The 16530-nt window shown below is 36.8% G+C and overlaps 1 protein-coding gene across 2 annotated transcripts in view; it reads right to left on the bottom strand.

Moving 5' to 3' along the window:
- MAGI2 (membrane associated guanylate kinase, WW and PDZ domain containing 2) overlaps nt 1-16530 on the bottom strand; it is a 704176-nt gene that overhangs the window by 107952 nt on the left and 579694 nt on the right. For both annotated transcript variants that reach the window (XM_041405490.1, XM_041405491.1), the window contains exon 10: nt 13235-13870. In XM_041405490.1, the coding sequence (XP_041261424.1) occupies nt 13235-13870 (636 nt within the window). The remainder of the gene's footprint in view (nt 1-13234; nt 13871-16530) is intronic.

The following is a 16530-nucleotide window of genomic DNA, read 5'->3' as shown; positions in this document are numbered from 1 at the left end:
ATAACCAAACAAAACCCCAAACCACTGAGCTTTATTATAACAGAACTAAACCCCATATGTTTTCAAACAGGGAAGATGCAAAATCATTGACTGGAGAACATAGAAATCAAAGAAACTTTGGAACAGCTTGCCCTGCTCACGATGTCCCTACGTTAGAGGTCCTCGCTTCCAGTGAAATCAGTAACTCCCTGAGTTGTAAAAAGCTCTGTATAGTCCCTGCTAGTCCCCAGGTTTTGATCCCATTCCATCAGTGCTTTTGCTCCTCTCATCAGTTTGCTGGATTAGGCTGTAGATCTCCAGCTTTCTGCCCTGACCCTTCTTCCACTTGCTCAGTACCCACAGCCGCTGGAAAAGTCTCTTCCAGTGACAGGACCTCAGGAAGGAGGGCCTGTCCTCAATGCAGGAGGACCTGCCTTTTCAGAGGAATGAAGGCTACACACTTGGAAGAAAGCAAAGAGATCTCTCCATCAGACTGCTGTTGTCTATTCGGCACAGAAGATGGCTGCAGCTATTTCAGGTAAATATTTACTCGTGACAACCAGAAATGTCTCTGAAGCAGTTTTATAGCTGAGAGAGTCTGATACCCAGGGAGCTGTAGGTCAGGGACTGTGCCTCCTATCTGCTGAAAAAAGGATCCCCTGACAACACAGCTCCTACCAGTACTCTATGTGATCCCAAACATCTTTTCTGCGTGTCTAACTCTTCACTAGCTGGTTTCTATCCTTTCAGATCTGTTTTAGACTACTTTTCCCAAGCAAAGTAATTATTTTTATTTTTTAAAAGCTTTTAAAGAACAACTCTATGCAAGATTCCTCACAGGAAATAAATCCTGAAATTACATGCCTAGTTGTCTGCACAGGAAGTGTGATCTATTATAGGAGTTAGGTCGTAAGGAAATATCTTTTAATCTACCTTGCACGAGGACAACTGAATCAGCCATTGCTTTTGCTAAGGAAGAACTGCATGGAAAATCCTATATAAATCCCATATTTCAGGTGTAAAAAAGAAAAAAAAAGAAACTTTAGTAAAAGATATGACATCTACAAGATGCTTTGCATAGTATATGGAAGTGCCACACAGTAACTTTTAAGTAAATAGGAAAAAAATGGAAAAATAAGATGGAAGGACAAGTCTGAAGAAGCAGGGAAAGACAATCTGGAACAGGACCTCATTGAATTTCTTAACATTAATAAGTGGAATAAAATGGTTTACCAATGGCATCTTACTGAGAAAATATAAACAAAACCTTTAGTTTTAAGAAGTTTTGCTGAATCTGCCTTTTTTTTTATTGTTGTTGTGCTCAGGTGATTATACATAAAGATTCAGAAGCACTTTTACAAGTTTGGGTTACATTCCTAGCTCTCTTTCAGGAATTAATTTGCAATGACTGGATAAAAATACTTCCTGCTTGCTGATCCTTAGTTTGTTAAACATTCCACATTGCTCTTTATCAGTAATTTCTTATCTATTCAATGACATGGACCAAACTCCCTGACAGCTGCAAAGTTTACCAGTATTGATTTTATGGTTTTTACAGGACTTTCAAAGAAAGTATATTTAGTCAGAAGCCAAGAATTTTTCCTAGGGATAGTTCATTAAAAATAAATTCCCTCACTGATTTCCTACTTATAATTGTATTGAAAGATTGATAAGTGAAGCAATCTTTCAATTTAATGTAAGCTATACTAATTTTACTTGTTTCCATTTTTAGCTAAGGAGTGGAGTTGTTGCATGTAAAGACTTACAAAAGTCCATTAAATAAAAACAATTAAATTTTATAATAAAACTTGGAGCACTAATAAAGATATTATTATATATTTAATACAAAGTATTTTATGTAATCTACATTTCTAACCTCAGTTTTAATAAAGAAATCCAAACTGTTTTCTATAGTAGCATGAATGGGATTCCAGACTTAGCCTTACTGCAGGAGATAGCTTTCAGCTTTTGTGATAATGCAGCGTTTTTAATAACTTTGATTATTACCTATGCTTGCCTCTGGTGTGTGGGCAGGACTCATCCCATGCACCCTTGTTCTTCTGGCTTGTCAGATGAACTTGTCAGTTAACCTAAGGTTCTCATCCAGACTTCTCTGCAATCTGTGCAGCATAATGGGCAAACCCAGAGAACAAGCTGCCTAGACAGTGACTGAATAAAATTATTTAAGTCGTCTTCCACCACTGGCTATTTTCCACCACTGGCTGTAGGGGTAAATATTTTGACTCATGTAGACTAGAAATCTAACTGTTTTACAGTTAATTTGGGATTCATCTGACCAAAAGTGAGTAGAAATTTAAATTTGAAATGTTAGTAGGTGAGTTTTAAAAACTTTAATAATCCACAGGGAAGAAGAATAGGTTATTTTAAAATACTATTGATTTCAGCTACTTTAGATGTTTACAGAAGCTGAACGGCACCATAGAGATGCCTGTTTCCCTCACCACAAAGAATCCCTGCTTGCTGCCCAGGGCAGATGAGGAAGGGTTCACTGTAGCTGCCTACACAGGATCCCTGATAACGAGTGCTGAGGACAACTTGGCAATATGTGTTGCACGGCAAGACTGGAAGACAGGCTGAAGGATGTTGCATGTAAAAGATTTTCCGCTTATCTGCCTTTAGGGACATGTGAAAGAATCAATTAATCACTGTGAGATGAATGCTTAAAAAAGACCCTATTGACTGAAGCTGTATTTAGATGGTTCTTTTAGCACAACACATCCTAATGTGATGCTATTAGGATAAAGAACTTGATACAGTTAAAAGTCTGATATGGAATGAACAAGTTACAAGAGAAATCTCTTGCTTAATCAAGATTAACTTTAGTAGAAATAAGCATTCCAGTTGGTGGTAATGCAGTGAATGTTAGCTGCATCAGACTCTTCAAATGTTTCTATTTTAGAGCGAACCCCACAAGCCACTGAGATCTCTCAGAGGTGCTACAAAAAAAGTAAATAAACAATGCATTATTTTTCAATTACAGTGTGAGAATAGTTTGTTGTTTATTTAATCTCAAGGAACACATCTGGCAAGCTGAAATCAAAAAGCATGTCACCATTCTTCCTGCTTGCATTGACTTTTCAATAACTCTCATATATAAAGAAATATATATTCAGTATGGTGTAATAAGGAGACAAGATTAAAAAGCTTCTCTTTCTCTCTGAGAAGTACTGTGGAAGAAGTTTAAAATTATGCAGATGATGATTTGTTCAATCAGAGACCCTCTGTTTTAGCACCCTTGGCCTAAATGTGAGAGGTAGGGAGACCCATGGAATATTCTAAGTGTTTATATTGGAAGGGACATTTGGAGTTCAGCTAGGTTAATCTCTTGCTCAAAGCAAGGCTAAGTTCAAAGGCTGGGCTGACATTCAAGAATGGCAGATTCTCTGAATTGCCAAATGAAGGAAAATGGAGCCAGAATGACACGCACTAAACATGCAGACTGAGGAACGATGGGGTAAAACATGGAAAAAGCTAGTGAAGAATGGCAGAAACTGGATGGAGATGACCATCTTTGATTCTGCCTTGTTTGTTGGCTCTCACTGGCCACAGATCAAAGCCCTGTGGACTTTTCCCAAAATTCTCTCTGGGCTGCTCTAGGGCCTTCCATCCATGTAATCATCCAACATTTTGGCTAAGCAACTGAATCATCTGCCAGAATCTTTCCATTTTCACTAAGTACTTCCTCATACTTATTCCAGAGAACACGAGATGTTAAATTGTGTGAGGCTTAAGAGCGATGCAAAAGAGAACCTGAGTCTTCTGGTACACTACCCCACTAGGATCATATTTACAGTTCCTCAACTGGTCATTCTTTTTTTTTCCCCTTAAGGAACAGCTTAATGTGTCTTTTTCTGTACTTCTGAGAGATGATACTGTTTATATTGCAGTAGAGAGGCACTGCTTGACCCCAGATGCCTGAAATAATCATATTTATTGAGAACAAGTTAAAATACAGAAGTTATGCAGGGCTAAGAAAAAGATATTGGCTTTATATTGATGAGTGAATTTAGAGAAACTATTAAAATATAGATAATACTGCAGTATTCTCATAATCAGCAAACCTTTTCTGCAATATTAAATCATCCCTGAAGTATTACTTAATAATTTTTAAAAATTCTTTAATGAAAATGGCATTATTATTATTACTGCTATTACTATTGTCATAATCATTTATCAAATTAAAACATTATCAAATTTTCTGCTATGAAAAAGACCTAATTATAGAAATGGAAATTAATTGATAGAATGGATGTAAAGATCATTAAAATATTTTCTTATTCAAAGATTTTGTATCTCTGCTTGTATTCATGCATAGAGAGAATTTTTCTAATTATCTGTGAATTTTTAGAAGTGCTCAATCTAGAACACATGAAATGTAATTAAGAATGCTTAAATTAAAGAAAAAATATTCTAGAAAGTCCATTGAGTATAATTTGAACTAATCTGAAATACACATTAAAAATAAGGTGACCCTGGAATGTGTGTAAAGAAAGCTTGCCTTCTTTCAGCTTATGGTATTAAAAGATACCAAAGAAATAAAAGTCAGTATTTCTCTCATTTACTAAACAGGAACACTGCACAGTATGTTTCTGCTGTGCTGAAATACTGTTCCAACTTATAAAAAATTTGGCTTTGGAAAGCAATTTATTTCCTTTAGAAATCTGTTTGGACATACTTGGGAGTCAACTTTCAGAATTTGTGCCTGGCAGCTTTGGTTTCCATGCCCTTTTTTAAAATTATAAACTGAAGTTGACACAACAAAGGAGTATGTATCCTGGTGCTGGTTTTGATTGAGTTTGAATTATGAGTCAGCCAAAGGCTTCCTGAGAAGTTAGTGTTGTATTTATTAAATGCTATAATCTTGGTTTATAAAAAAAATGAAAAAAATATGTTAAGCATGAATCATAAAGGGCAAGCATAACTATTGTTAAAGCCTTTCTTCCCTTTTTAAGAATGTAAAAGAAAATTGCTCAAAGAGTTGTACAGGGATTATTACCTTATTTAGAAGTCTAATTTAGTTTCTGCATTTTTACTGGATATGCAAACCATAGCAGCCAATAGAGTTTTGTGGCTTAGGAAGTGCCTGAAAAGCACATCTTCCCATCTCCCCAGTGCTGTGTCTCAAGTCAGTAGCACAATAGATAATGTAGTCACTTGTTTCATAGTGTATTAGCTTACTTTATTACTATAAAATATTGCACTCTTTTACAAATCACCACATCACAACATCTACACAATGTACTTTGACAACAGATTTGGAAGCCCAACAAATGCTGTTTAATAGGACATTACATTATACTGAACCAACAAAAACATTGTTCAACACATTTAGACTAAACTTTAGACATGCCTCAGTACACAAGCACAGGTTGTATGGTACTTTAATTTTAGAGTCCAGCTCTGTAGTTCTCCATCGTTAGGCTGAGATCTCCCAAATCTCCTCTGAAGAAGGTGAGATTCTCTTAGAAACTAGACTATGGGTGACTGGGAAAAAAACCCCCATGTTTCTTCATCCCTCAGTATTGCAGTAGGCTCTCCCACGTACCATGCTTGGGAGGTATTTAGCTTCAAAAGATGCCATTTTTCACTGAGATGCACAGTCCAAGATAATACCATTAAGTTTTCTTGTAAGACTGCTTGCAAGTGCAGAGGAGAAACTTCTCTGGTCTGGCCAGATTCCAAGGTAGACAAGCCAAAAAGTCTGTTTTCTCAAACAGCCTGTTCTTCAGTTTGTGTGAATTCATTCACTAACACCAGTAAGACTGAACCAGTCTGCAGTCCTGCCAGTGGAGCTCCTGGGTTCTAGAGTGATGTGGGCTGCAGCTAGCAGACAATAACACGCCCTGTACTCCTCAGGAGAGACAAGCAGCTGCCTGTCCTGAAGGCAGAGCTCCTGCAGCTCTGCACAAATCCTGTGTGCACAGTAAGTCTCTTTGTAGTCCTAATAACTCTAATGTCTGGCTGTTCACTGTTTGTAGCCTCTTGGGTATAAGATTGAATGGCACAATAGCCACTGGAGCAATGGTAGTTGCCTCTTTGTGGCATGCAATGATGACAATATATGCCTATACACTTGTGTTTCTTTTTGCTAAAAGGTTTTCTATAGGGACTTATTTCTCCAGTGTGCAAACTAATTCCTCCCAATGTCAGCAAGAATTAGGCACACATACCCCTAGGAGAAGTGTCCCCAGGCTTTAACAGAAGCTCTGTTCAAATTTCACACAGACCATATAAGCCTACATTAGAAAACAGTTTCACCAGTGATAAAAGCACTTTTGAAACAAAATGCTTTCTAATAGTCATTAAAAACCTTCTATGTAATATAGGTAAAAAGGGTTTACCTAATGCTTTGCAAAATTATCCACAAATGTACCACACAGTGCACAAACATTCATAAGAAAGAAGCAACAAAACCATAGCACTACCACTTTGAAATGCAATGCAATTAATTCTACTTCCAGTAATATAGTGTAACAGCTACTAACTATTATTAATGTTTATTTTTTCAGGAATCCATATTCATTAAGGATGTCTATGGTTTCTTTATCTTTTATTCAGAAATATGGAAGCACTGCACACTGTTTCACAGCTAATCAGAGCTACATAAGAAAAGATATGAAGTTTCATTAGTGCAAATTTTAGGATAACTGGTCTCCTGCCTAACTCCTCCTGTTCAAATTTGCCATTCCCTGTGTTACTGAAAGGGTACAACATCTCAGTAAACAGATTTAGATTGAATCGCTTCATAAACAAGGCTCTGTATGTAACTTATTTTTGTTTACCTGATATAACGTGTAATATTTATTGAAATAGATTTTATATCAAATAATTGCAACAAGGTGATTAGAAAGTATTTCAAGTGAATCTAAATATAAAACAGTCTCAGTGTGTAGGGCAAAAAAGGATGCAAATAATTGAAAGGTTGCTAGGAGAGCACATATCTCACAGTTAAAAATATGATACTCTGCAAGGTGAGACATACCTTGTAAAAACGAGTCAGGAAAGCAGTGCTTCAGGAATTTTTTTAATTTAACAGCAGCTATTTTTTTTTTATGTTAGTGGCATTTTCTAAAAAACTTTCAGAAATTTTATTTTTGGAATTAACAAAGGAAAGCCAACGGTCCTTCTCACAAGGCTGTTAGGAAAATATTTTGCACAAAGTACTGATTTCTATGTAGAGAAGGTAGGAAGGACCAAATGGCCGTGGCTGGGAAAAGGGCAACATGACATCTAACAGAAAGGTCAGGGAAGTGGACAGTACAGCATGACTCACAATATTTTTGGTCATTAAATGTTTTTGGCTTCACTAGCTAAAAATAGCAATAAAAATGAGCATGAAAAAAGGGAAACAACTCAAAAGCCAGCATGAGAAGAATATGTTTACAGAGAAATCGCGCTGAGGAAACTGTTGAATTTATGATATCATAAAAAGCTCATAATTTTGAGATGGAAAGGAAAAAGGTCAGCTATGAACCTTTGTTTTCCATCGGTTTTAAAGCAGATGGATCCAGGAAGAAAAGAGCACTTAGAGGGATGGCAAGGCAAAATGGTGTGGCAAATTGGAAAGAGAAAATTGTCAGAGGACGCAGTCAGCAGCATGTTTGACAGAAGGCATTTATGTCTCCAATTTCTAGGTATCAATGGATCACGTGGTCCACTTCAAATGGGTCAGTGGTTCACTGTAAGGTTCATGTGCACATTCCCTTTCTGTGATAAAATGTCCCTTAAGCTCACAAACAAGAAATATACGTGACATTTAAGAATACAGGAGGGCTAAAAAATCCAGATATTGTCAAATATTCCTCTCAACATTAGACTGCTTTCAGGAAATAGGGGGAATGGATCAGGAGCAAATATACAGTTGAAGTAAGCGTCTGGAGAGAAGAAAGTATATCAGGAAACAGGAAGAGATGTGAGACCTTGTCTGTCCCCAAATCTCCTCTTAGAAACAATGAAAGAAGCAAAACCTTGTGAACAAGACAAGTATGAACAGACTACTGTTAATATAGAGTACCCATAGGATGCAAATGAACCAAGATTGGGTTCCTTTAGGAAGTGACTGGAAAGGAAAAATTTGCCAGTGACTCAGGGATGTAAAACAGTAGAGACAGTAGGATGATGGAAAAATTCTGTAGTCCCAAATAAAAAACCTACATCATACATCCAAGAATTGAATTTCTTTAAATCCTCAGGACTGTTGACTAGAAAGTCCTGGACTGGGGATGAGCATGCCATGAGATACAGGGTCTCCAGTTTGCAACAGGTACTCTTAACATTTTGCATGAAGAACTGCAGAATGAGAACAAAAGCCACAGACACCTCAGCAGTGGGCTGAGGTCATGGATCAAAGAGATCAGAATTTCCTGGGCCAGACTAATGCTGCCTCAACTTTATCGTGTGCAGCTTTCCCAAAAGGCAACAACCTGGAGATAAAGAAGCATGGGCTTTCCTGGTCAGAGGAATTGAAACACATAGCAATCCTTTTTTTTCAAACAACAACAACAACAACAACAACAAAACAAACAAAAACCAAACCAAAACAAAGACAACAACAAAACAAACAGAAGCCCCTCACCTCTATGGGAGAAAGGCAAAACTGGCAAATTTGAAATAAGTCCATGCAAAAAGGTACTGAGGATGGAGGGTTCCTTCCACTGAAGTCTGCTTATTTTGAGGGGTTAGTGTTTTTCACTAGAATATTTAGATAATTTTTTGGTGAAATTTCTGCGTGTTTTTGAAATTGCTGATGCTGTATGTGATGTACTGGTATTTGTTAGTGGTTTTAAGGAGTTACACTCTTCTAGTAAGATTTATACATTATCTGAGAAAGATAATTTGCCTTCCTTTTATTCACACAATTGGCAAGCATGTAGTTAAATTCTCCCTCCTCACCTTGACTGTGCATTGCATGTGGCCCTCACTATTTTCCATGCCATGCCAGAGTGACACCGGCTCCTGAGAGTCCAGTCCCACACCAGGACTGGGCTAACAATTAAACAGTGTGTCAGTTCCGTGGCTCAGTCTCATACCAACATTCTCACTTTCTCAGAGCCACTTTGGATTCTACCATTTTCTGATTCCATGGTTATAAAATAGCCATCTGATGTAGGAATTTTGTTAGCCTCCCACTTTTGCATTTAATATTTCACTCTCAACACCTGTTGTGAGCTGCCATAACTTCATGAATCAGTCCTGGCTTGTCTGCAGGTTTCCTTAACAACAGTATTTCAGACATAGACTTGATGGATCTAGATTTGAATCTATCAGTTCTTATTTAGACAGGAACACTTCTGAAGCTGGGCTGCTGTCTATAGGTCCATATATTTCAAAGGTACTTTCCAAAAGAGATGGCACATGTCAAATACTTGGACAGTTCAATTAGTAGAACATGCCAAACCTAGTTTTTGAAGTCCTCATTACTGAATATTTTGCTCTACATAAATTTGCTACATACCACTTTAACCACTAAGTGCTGTTTTTCAGTAGTACTGTACTAATTCAAAATTTATGCTCTCTCTACGTTCAGAAGGACTGATTTTTGAGAGCTCTTCCACACTATTTCAGCAGCCTATACTCAAAGAAATCTACTGCAGAAGCTGAGGATAAAGTGCCTGAAGAAAAGCTGGAAAGGCATAAATCTCTTTGGGTATTATTTCCTTTCTTTTATATTAATTTTTTCCCTTTTTTCCTTTTTTTTTTTTTTTTTTTTTTTGGTAACACTTTTCCACTAACTTTTGCATTTTTGTTTTTCAGTACAAACACATCTGTCAGCTCATAGTAATCAATGGAAACAATATCGCTGTTCAGTAAAAACAGATGTAAAGAGACTGAACCATTATGGTGCATCTACTTAGCAAAGAACTTGTCCAATAAACAAGAAAAAGACAGTAAGAGGTCCAGCCAGTGCTAGAGAGATTCTTTCCTTTGATAGACAATTATACTATTTCCATCACTATTTTGTTTTTTAACGAGCAAATACATTGCTACTTCTGCTTTAGAAAGTGGGACTTGTCCAGCTGGACTGTATCCCATGACAAGTCTTTGTCCAGTGATGGTGAGAGAGATTTTAGTGACCTCTTCAAATTTGAGTTCTGCTTTGAAACATGCAGACCTTTTCTTCTCCTGCATACTCTGGCTGTTGACCTTTAAAGATTGTGGGACAACGGTTTTTGAAATGCTGTAGCATGCGTACTGCGTGCAACCAGTGTGAGATACTACTTCCTATAGTGAGAATAAATCTCAGTCAATTTCAATCTGTTTCTTGTCTGCAATGGAGATAAGATTGCTGGATGACAGAGAAATTAAGTCACTTACAGAAATGGATTTGCCACAATTAGGTGTGCAGTCAGGCCATATTCATATCAGAGAAAGAAACATTACAAGGCAACACACAACCCTATGCAAAACACAGCCTTCCTCCACAGGCAGGAGCAGCCCTTTGGTCTTAATCTTAAAAATGAGACATTAAAGATAGGATGCATAGGGTAATGATGGAAAAGGATGGCATAATTCAAACTTCATTACACATCAAAGATAATAAAATAAAACTTGAATCCATGAGAAATGAGAAAGTATGCCTTGCTTTACTGATGTCACTGACTAAATATTTGAGTCAAAGAAAGTTTCTCTAAGTATTTGGTTTTGTATTTAGATTATCTCACATGACCAAATCTTATCACCTGTTTATTATTCATAACATGTTGGATAGACACATACACCTGAATCAGTCATCCTCTACTCCCTTTATAATCAGTCAATCAGCCAATGTAGTTTGAAGGTATACTTAGATATACCTGACTTATTTGAAACATCTACAGTGGAATGACATGAATTATATCATAGAAAAGTCCATTTCTGCCCAGGGACTGTAAAAGGAGACATGATTACTAACATAGACATAATAACTGCATTCTAGGTCTGTAGTTAGTCACATAGATTCCCTTTTCCTATGAATAGATAAAAAAAAAAACAACAAAAAAACCAAAACTCTGGCTTCCATCTTAAAACAGTTCTCATATTTGTGTTGAGATATGATTTAGCCATCTCTTAGGTAGAGTAGGTTTGGTTCATACACTATTCTTTCCAGTTCTTTTGAATCATTCAAAAAAGTGAGCTTTTAAAAAAATTTAATTTCGTAGTCTCACAATCTTGAGTTATAGTCATTATTTCTGATGTACAAAAATTTATGATAGCAAACTTGCATTTGTTCTGTACCACCCCATTAAGTTTAATGACACTGTAGGATTTCCAAACATTTGCTTTAGTCTTGGTAATTGTTCTACCATGAACAAAACATGCTCTTTTCTCTACCTTGCCTTCTGTAAGGCAACCAACCACTTCCTGCCCCAGCAGCAGAGGGTTAAATGTTACTGTGTTTGGACCCAGTGTGTTCTGTCATTGAGGCAGGGGAACCACCTGTACCTCAGTGCTTGGCCTGAGACAGAGCAGATGCTGTAAACTCACAGTGCCTCTATTGAGCGTTGAGCTCACTGCAATATCTCCTACCTGCCACAGTCATGTGCAGAAAATAGCCACAACTCAGTTAATGTACCAGAACTTGTTAAACTATGATGTTGATCAATGTTAAACTATCATGTTTTGATCATGAATCAATGATCTAAGAAGAAATTCTCCTCAAAGAGAGCAATTATCCTCTAGGGCTTGAGTATGTTGCTGCTTCAGGTTTTTTTGCTACTGCTCTGCACTGATTGCTGAAATATCTATTTTGTTGTCTATTATTACTCAGGCTTGTTCATCATGCTGGATTTCACACTCCACTTCTCTCTGAAGACTGGTGTTCTAAATTGTTTTCCTCTAGAGGGTGATTATCCTGCCTTTTTCAAAATAAATTTCCACCTTTTTGGGGTTACATTAACCCTTCTTATCCTCTTGATGTTTTTTTTATGGCTATGAAATGCTCCCTAATTTGTCAACTTAATAAAAAAAATTGCTTACTCCATTGTTCAAGATTCTTAATGACCATTAAGGAGAACCAGATTTAATACCAATGAATACAACCATTAACTTTCTTTAAATCCATATACTGTAGTGAATCCAATTTAATTATCATCCTAATTTGATTTCATTCCAAAGAAGTATCAGATTCTGTTTCTTGTAAATCATTCTTTTACATATATACGTGAAAAACACTTTATTGACTATGTGCTGTTGTTGACCATGTGACTATAGATCTCTGATAATCACCTTTTGTTACTTCTGCAATTTGATATAATGTTACCATATTCCTTATTTCTAAGGATTTTTAGGTATTGTAATGATAAACATTTGGCATATGCAAACACTAAAGCTTCACTTCCCAATTTCTATTCTTCAGAAGGAAAGTTGTCAGTATTTTTGCATCTTTGGCAATAGAATCCTTTTCTTTTTCTTTTGAAGCACAGATTAATGCATATCAAGTGGCATATGAATGCCTTTAGAGGAAAAAAAATTTTTTAATTTAAAAAATTCAATCATTATTTACTTCAGGTAATAATAAGTTAGGATGGATGCTCACCTCAAACCACCAAAGAAATTTTGTTTGGCTAAAATAATAAAAGCTATGAAATCCCTGGCAAGTTTTTAACTCTTTTTCTGTTCTTATTGCTTCTTTATGGATGTCTTGACTCTCCCCTTCCAATGGTGAACATTCAAACTTACTGTGTCAGGCTGGTGAGAAAAAACAAGTTGCTAAAAGCTATTTTTTTTTTTAAATCAGAGAAATATATACCATGGATCTCTGTTATCAGGAAAGAAAATAACCCCAACAACTGTCGTACAAAATTTTACAATGAATGAAAAGGAGGCAAAATGGCTTAGGAAAACCAGCAACCTTGTAAAGGGCAAATAAATTGCTCTGATTTTGATCTACATTAATGAGTCAATACATAGAACTATACCTAAAACTTGCAGCACTGCTTTGGGACTACATGAGTTTGCTGCAGAAACCACACAAGCTACTATGGGGTGAAAGGTTTGGAACTGGCCTAGCTTTACCCTTATACAGAGATGGGACCATTGACACTCAAAACACATAAAGGAATGTACAACAAACTGTAATATTTTTCCTAGGATACTTAATTACAGACACACTTTTCCAGAACCAATGGTGTTACTTCCCACAACATGGAAATTAATTTCCAATCTAGCAAACAAGGATGTAGTGAGTATATGTATGTCTTATGGTTTAGAACCTTTTACACACATTTTTGTAATTGTACAGACTTTCCAAACTTACCTCCTCTATGGATAATCAAAGAAGTTTCACTTCCAACAGGACATTCTTTAAGTATATCCACTACTTCTGCATGGCTCAGGTTCTGTACATTCTGCTGGTTGATCTCAACAATGAGGTCACCTTCACACAAACCAGGACATCCCTGAATGTCTAGAATTTGCTTCACCCTCTGTCCTGTAGGACTGTCTGCTATAGTGAAGCCAAAGCCCTGGGCCCCTTTCACAATGGTTAAGGTCATGAGTTCAGCTTGGGTGGCCCCAGAAGAAGCCATTGATACATTATCATCATGGGCAGGTGGTGGGAATGTGCTATCAAGCTGACTATCTGCTGGAATGGAGTGCAAGGAGTGTGGTGGTCGATCTGTTACGTCTGGAACAGACTGAGAAGTCCTAGAAATGTATTCCAAATAAGTTTCATAGTTATGTCTTCCATTTACCACTACCGGAGGCCTCTCCATTACTGCAAGGGGTGGCACCATGCTGTTGGCAGGATCTTCAGGATCAAAGGGCAAAGGGTATCCACGACATAGCACCAAGTTGACACTCTGACCAATAGGAACAGACTGGAAGAGTTTGACTACATCTGCGTGAGTATGTCCAAGGACACAAACTTCATTAATATAGACAATCACATCACCTAGAACGAGAAGAACAAACAGTGACAACATGAGACAACTTCAATTGCTGTATATGCAGAGCATTTTTTTTTAAAATGAGATAGAAGTCTACTAAAAAAAATATGATAAATTCAATCAACATACTGACTCATATAGCAGAGACAAAAAAGTAAAGTTTGTCTGGCAGCAAATGTAATACAAAGACACAATGACAATACCAGTTATATTCTGTGCAAGCTCACAGATGGAAAATTTAGATGGATCCAGACATTCACTTTTTCTTGACATTTCCTCCCTATTTTTCCAACTCCTTTCAGTGCAGTCTCTATAGATTGCTTTTTTAATAATGTAAAATGAATGATTATTTGGAGACTGTGTTGTCAGGAAATACCAACATTTGGTGAAGAGTAGAAGAAAAAAAAAGGAAGTATTCCTGGACTTAAGAATCAATGAATAGCAATTCAAGACTGTGTATGCATGTGCATAAGGAAACAGTTTTTGCATTGATCATGATATTGACACTTTTCTGTTAAATGTGATTACTTGCCATCAGCCCTTCAGAACTGCTACTGTCATTTCCTATTCTAGGCATGAACTATCTAGCTTACATAATATAGAGATGTTTCACAGCATTTTGTTGTGGCCAAAAGACTCAAGGACAATGACACAACAAATTTTTTTGGTAGGTTCAATAGCTTTACATTAGAAAAATCTAGGCAAATATATGAAAATCAGTTTAATATTTTCACCTAAGCAGCTGGTCAAATAAACCCAAAGATACTACCTTTGCCTTCAAATCTTGTCTCATGTATAGCAGACCTACCAGCCTGAGCATATGGAAGCAGAATTCTTTAAATCAACGGGCTATTTATGGGTCTCCATATTGCCCATGCACCAGCCACCTACTGTTACTGAGATGCTCAGAAATAAGTTCAGGATTCTTCTTGGTGATAGAATAGATCTATATATTTATAGCCCAAAATATTTTTTTTATGTACTGTTAAGGAGCATATTAAAATAAAAATGAGTTATTAGTGCAAACAATATTCAGAATAGTTTGATGACCCACAGTCAGTTTTCACTTTCATAAAAAAAAAGTTTACACCTTTATAGAGAAAGAAAGTGATATTTGGTTGGAGAACTCTAGAAGTCAAAGTATTTTTCTAAGTGAAGACTGTCTTATTATCCTATTATTAATCACCAGAATACTATGAGATGTCTACAAGGTACACAATTCAAAAATTTACAAATCACAACACAAAGCTTTTTGAAGGTATTTGAAAACTCAGAAAGAAAATGAGAATGACTTAGGGAGAATGAGATGGTTTGGGTGGAATTGCTTCAAGTGTATTTATGAAATTATGTCTTTAAGTACTTCAATCAAAATATCTAATCCAGCAAACAGAGGATAAGAGCATCATCGAGATGCCAATGCAAGGGCTGTTTCTAAGTGAGAGCAAAAGGCAAAGGCTGTTTCTATGTGAAAATGAAATGGTCAATTCCCACATGATCAGTCTGTGTAACAGCCTGACAGTAATTAATTGCATATGCACAAACTGTGATTCAGAGGAAGATTTCTTCAGAGGCTGCCTAAGGAAAAAATGCTAAGGTAGTTTGTTTAAATGATTGTGAGTATTACACACATAAACCTTAGGAGCTGCAAATGCTTTCTTAAATGTGCACCATAAATAGATTCCAAAACAAGCACAAACAGTAATGTCACTTCATAGGCAGTGCTGAAAAAACTCTAATGCTTTTGTCTCAAGCAGCTGAAAATAAAGCAGTTTTCAAAAGTCAGTATTTAAAAGAAAATAAGCATCGTACAAATTACTGTGGCAATGGCTGCAATTCATCATGATTTGCTCATGCCCTGCTATAGAAAGATCTTACCTGCACTCTCATCCCTGGCTCCCACGTTAGCAGTGAGGCTGACATTGCTCACAACAGGGCTGCTTCTGTTGAACTGAGAGCTCTTCAGTGCATGCTCCTGTTTCAGTAGCTATGCCTTAATAGTAACCTTGCGACTTTTTAATCCATGCAGCCTTTATTTCCCTGAGTGCTGGCAATGCAGCTATGTGGTGGGAGGAGACCAATCTGTTTGTTCATGATCTCTTACAATACATTAGCAGAGTGCAAAATGAAAAATGTAATTTTTCTGTTGGGTGAGTAAATCATTGCTTGTTTTCAGCCCCTCACTTTAAGTATTTGGACAGGATTAGCTATGATATAAAACTTAAATCAATACGGTTTTGGTATATCAGAGAATTACATAAACTAGTTGACATTATATATATTTGTAGTGGAAAGAAGTTAGCTTTTGCAAAAGGAGTGCAGTCAGGAAACAGACATGTTAAATAGTCCCTTTCCCCAGTCACTAAACAGGCAAATCTGAACACTAGAAGGTCTTGGGTAAGAACTTCTTCAAATAACAACCTTACATTATCCCTCACAGGCCAGCAGAAAATCCTTCAGCATTTCCTGAATCAATATCTTTAAAACTCTTTGTTGTTTCTGAGGTATAACACGAATAACATGCCTGGGCAGACACTGAAGCTGTAACTCAGTCACAGTGGGGCTGTTTGGGACCCACCTGCTGTATGCCACATGGAGAATGTACAGCCACAGGTTAAGTGTGATAAACACAAGGGCATGAGTTACTAAATTCAGCTCCAAGAAAGGA

The sequence above is a fragment of the Onychostruthus taczanowskii genome, unplaced genomic scaffold, assembly GCF_017590055.1.
Source record: "Onychostruthus taczanowskii isolate IOZ18803 unplaced genomic scaffold, ASM1759005v1 scaffold23, whole genome shotgun sequence".
In the NCBI taxonomy this organism is placed as follows: Eukaryota; Metazoa; Chordata; class Aves; order Passeriformes; family Passeridae; genus Onychostruthus; species Onychostruthus taczanowskii.
The sequence above is the reverse complement of the archived record's forward strand: the minus strand, read 5'-3'. Positions and strand labels throughout refer to the sequence as shown.